This window comes from Pundamilia nyererei, unplaced genomic scaffold, assembly GCF_000239375.1.
Source record: "Pundamilia nyererei isolate P.nyererei 1_Seehausen unplaced genomic scaffold, PunNye1.0 scaffold00346, whole genome shotgun sequence".
Taxonomy (NCBI): domain Eukaryota; kingdom Metazoa; phylum Chordata; class Actinopteri; order Cichliformes; family Cichlidae; genus Pundamilia; species Pundamilia nyererei.
Genome location: NW_005187747.1, coordinates 436,956 through 441,640, shown reverse-complemented (window position 1 = coordinate 441,640; position 4,685 = coordinate 436,956). Strand labels below are relative to the sequence as shown.

Sequence of the window (4,685 nt, the reverse complement as noted above, 5' to 3'; positions counted from 1 at the left end):
ACACAGACACACACACACAGACACACACACACAGAGACACACACACGCACACACACACACACACGAAGACACACATGATCGACCCTCGTTAGTTAGAAGCGCTGTTGGGACCATGCAGGCCCGAACCGTGAGCTGTGCTGAGGCGGCGTCCTCGCTCCGTGCTGAATCCGGGAAAGTGGGTTTGAATGACCTGCAGATGATCCTGCGGCTCCTGTTTGCCCACAAACACAGACTTAGTCTGATGTTTCCTCAGCACCGAGGTTCGGTCTGATGTTTCCTCAGCACCGAGGCTCGGTCTGATGTTTCCTCAGCACCGAGGTTCGGTCTGATGTTTCCTCAGCACCGAGGTTCGGTCTGATGTTTCCTCAGCACTGAGGCCATCACTGATCCATAACTGCTGAGGACGTTCGATGGAAAAAGGGTCAGTGAGACTTTTGTTCAGACGAGCTCCCACAGAGAGCCAGAGATGGACGGGGGCGGAAACCAAACCGCGGCACCTCTGAGCCTGCTCCACGTCAGCACATTCACGGTGAAAGCTGCTCTGCGAGGTCCGTCCTGCTCCTCTCTGACTCCAACACTATGATAAAATAAATCTCCAGAATCAACTTCCTGTTTCATTCAATCAGACCTGAAAGCCAAAAACAATAAAAAGGTTCGTTCTCTTGTTTCTTCTATCCAATCAGAACTCACCCAGAGAAAGAGAAAATAAAGGGGGCAGGGGCGTGTTTATGTGGAGCTCTTAAATTTAGCAGGTTAAAGGTCAGAAATGTGTTTTACAACAACAGTTTCTGCTCTGACGGTGGATGGTCATGTGCTCGACTGCACCAGAAGAAGAATCATGCAAAGCTGCTCCAAGAATAGAAATATGGAGTTCTACTGCTGAGACTCTGCAGTCCACGACTTTAAGGCTTTGTTTAAAAAGAGGACAAACTGTTGGACAGATGCAGATGGATGGACGGCCCTCCTGTCCCCGGACTCCCGTCATCGTCAGCCTCTCTGCGTTCCTGCTGTCATCACTTCTGACAGCGCTCGCCTTTAAAAGGAGGAAGTGGAGATGATGGGCCCGAGCTCCGACGACGGCTGATCAAAGACTGGGAGAGACGAAGAGCAGAGATCATCTGCAACTGTCAGGCTGCAAGTGCTCAGGATGACTGATCATCATAATTTACCGTTGTGTTCATTATTATGTTTATTTACTAATGTCGTGAATCATGAGCAGGAACCGCTCAGAGCCACGCCTCTCATCACCTGAGGTAAACTCGACCTGTGAGGCAGCTTTGTGTGTTTCCTGAGGGCCAGGATGACAAACGGACTCAGACTGTGGATGTTAAAGTTCACATCTTTGATCTGAAGCTTTAAAATGTAACAAATCAAATGTTTGAGTTTTTCCACATTAATGAGACTCTGAGCATTTCTCTGCTCAATGGGTGCTTATTTTTAGGTACGGTGGGACCGATGAAGGCGTTGGCATCATTCAGGCGTGAGCCAGGAACGTGTGAAGCTTTGAACCAATCAGCAGTGAGCTGTGAGCGAGGCCTCACACGGGACGTCAGAGCTCGTGTTATCGCGTTTCTTTGTCGCTTTAGTTTGTTCTGCTGCAGCTGGGGAGTGATCTCAAGGTCAGACACAACGGTTTGTCATCACCGTCCAATCAGCTTTGGGAATGAACAGGGGGGTGATGGGTGAGGAGAAAAGGTGTCGGCAGGAGCACATTAGGAGCTCCGGCTCAGCTCTGTGACGGCAGCTGATGACACGTGCGCTTCCTCACAGAGGTCAGCTGTTTAGCTCAGCAAGCCAGCATCTCCCTGAGCAGCTCTCTAACGTTCATCTCCATCCAGCCCACTCCTTCTTTCTTCTTCAAAATGCATTTATATTCAATATTTTCTAGACAAGAAACTACGAGTATTTTTCTACAGAATCATACATGTGCACTTCATATTTATACTTGATATTTATCTTTCATCTTTTTGTTGTATTGTGACTTTATTCTGGTTGCGCCTCCTGGGCCCTGTGTACGTCCTGCATCCTCGCCCACAGTGACAGTACATTTTCTGTTCATCCTCTCCAAACGTCGACCTCAAACGCAAACTCTAAAACCTGCAGTTCCTCTAGCGTCCAGCAGAGGCTGCAGTGAGTCCTGTGCAGTGAAGCCTGCGCTTCAGCTGAGGCTCAGAGCGAAGGATAGTGATTGGATGTTGCTGTGATGCTGTCACAGCCTGTGGATGCAGCTAACATGCTCACATCAAAGACAGGATGGTGATGGAGTCACCTGGTACTGGTTACTGATCCACCCTCGCTGCAGTAGCTCGTTAGCTAATGACAGAACTGCAGCCAGAAAAACTTTTTGAAATTAAAAGCTGAAAGGTGTTTTTTATGTTGTTGTGTCATTATTGTGAAAACTCAACATCTCAGTGATTTAGTGGTTTTGATGATGGTTCATAAATGATGGCACACTGCTGCCCCTGTATAAACTGGCTGTCTTTGCTTGGTGTCGGGTCGAGTTTGTAACATTACACAGCGCTGACGCAGACGCAGAGTCCAGGAAGCAGTGAACAGCGCCGTCTTCTTCCTCCTTTTAGTCTTGTCGTTTTGTTTTTTCTTGTTTTTCCTGCTTTAAAGTGAGTCCTGCTGTTTCTCCATCGACGGTCCAAACCAGGTCAAAGCGCTTTTCATCAGCGTTTCTTCTTCTTCGGTATCTCTGCAGCTCTTCCACGTGGCATACGTGCTGATCAAATTCGCCAACTCTCCGCGGCCTGACCTCTGGGTTCTGGAGAGATCCGTGGACTTCGGGCAGACCTACCAGCCGTGGCAGTACTTCGCCTGTGAGTAACAGCACACGCTTGCATGCATGTTCACCTGTACGACGTCCTGACCTCCTGTGGGTCACCCTAACTCTTCTTCTAACCTCAGTTAAATAGCAGCCCGGGGGCCGGGGGGAGGGGCATTACATCACAGGCCTGCCAGCTGATTGGCTGTCGCAGCCGTCAGTTCAGGTGAGCTGGAGGGGAATTCCAGGACTGTTGCCAGCAGGTCGCAGCGTGATGTTTAAATAGCAGATGTGTGCCTCATTCAGACTCACACCAGGTGTCTGAGGTGGTGGCAGATAAATGAAAAGGTGACGGCTTAATGCAGGCGTTCATATCATAAATGTGGTTAGCTTGACTTTTAATTTGAAAGAATGCTGCAGAATAATCTCTGCACCTCTGTTTTCTCTCTTCTACCAGGGTCTGTGCTGGTACTGGTGCAGTAACTGGTGCTGGTGCTAAGATCAGCCTATAGTTCAGAAGCTCTGAGAAGCGGACATTACATAGGATTACTCGCAGTATTTCGGGGTATTTCCATGTAGAATTTAGGGCTGTATCCACCAATCACTGGTGAATTTCTTGCCTTAGCTCCTCCCACATCTGCTGACATCACTGCATCCTGCTATGGGCCCAGCCACAGTGTGATGCTGTGCTTTTCTGAGCTTTTTGAGGATGAGCACCTGTAGTTTCTGTTGACAATGTGTGGAAACAGCTGAACGGTGTTCACTAACATGACTCCAGCTGTGATGTTAGGGTTTGAGAGCAGCTGCTTAGAGATGCTCTAATCATCAACTGAAGTGGATCCTGAGGACGCCTCACACTTTTCTGTTTTCGTGTGTGTGTGTGTAGCCTCCAAGAGAGACTGCATCGAGCGTTTTGGACAGAGCACCATTGAGAGGATCAGCCACGATGACGACATCGTCTGCACCATCGAGTATTCACGCATCGTGCCGCTGGAGAATGGAGAGGTGAGACATTCATGTGATCAGATTACAACGACTCTGTAACGAGATCAGGTTAGCTGGGAGAAAGATGAGTGAGGAGGACGTAGAAATCTATCAGCCAAAGGAACGAGCGAGTGGTCCAAATGGATAAATAATGCTCAGAAAGTGAGAAAAAAGCAGACAGTGACTAAAGGTTGAAATTCTGAGCTGTTAGCTAACATCAGTTCAAGGAATTGGTCAGCTGACCCGAGGAACGATCAGCTGCCAGGTGTTTGCAGGTTTCGTGTCTTTGTTCTCAGATCGTCGTGTCTTTGGTGAACGGCCGTCCCGGGGCGATGAACTTTTCGTACTCGCCAGTACTGAGGGAGTTCACCAAGGCCACAAACATCAGGCTCCGCTTCCTGAGAACCAACACGCTGCTGGGTCACCTGATGGGCAAGGCGCTCCGCGACCCCACCGTCACCCGCAGGGTAAGGCACCGCAGCAAACCAATCATCAGTCAGCACACAGTGACATCATAGTTTGCTGATTTGCTGCTGTTGGGTGTTTACTGCTACATGTTGCGTTTTCTGGACTGATCACAACAAACAGTAAAGATGAGCTCATGCTCCTCAAGTCTGTTAAATGAATCCTACAAGGCTGTAAGATGGATGCATGGATGGATGGATGGTTGGATGCATGGATGGATGCATGGATGGATGGTTGGATGGATGAAGGCATGGATGGATGCATAGATGTTTGGATGGATGGATGGTTGGATGCATGGATGGAGGCATGGATGGATGGATGGATGGATGCACGGCTGGATGGTTGGAGACATGGATGGATGGTTGGATGGATGGAAGGTTGGAAGGTTGGACGCATGGTTGGATGGATGGATGGATGCATGGATGGATGCATGGATGGTTGGATGGATGGATGCATGGATGGTTGGATG

At 49.1% G+C, this 4,685-nt stretch overlaps 1 protein-coding gene across 1 annotated transcript in view; it reads left to right on the top strand.

Annotated features, from left to right (window-relative positions):
* The first annotated feature begins 112 nt into the window (after window positions 1–112).
* Window positions 113–4,685, top strand: part of lama5 (laminin, alpha 5) — a 54,692-nt gene continuing 50,119 nt past the window's right edge. Inside the window, exons 1-4 of the mRNA XM_013915669.1 lie at window positions 113–265; window positions 2,705–2,822; window positions 3,654–3,772; window positions 4,048–4,218. Of these exons, the coding sequence (XP_013771123.1) occupies window positions 113–265; window positions 2,705–2,822; window positions 3,654–3,772; window positions 4,048–4,218 (561 nt within the window). The remainder of the gene's footprint in view (window positions 266–2,704; window positions 2,823–3,653; window positions 3,773–4,047; window positions 4,219–4,685) is intronic.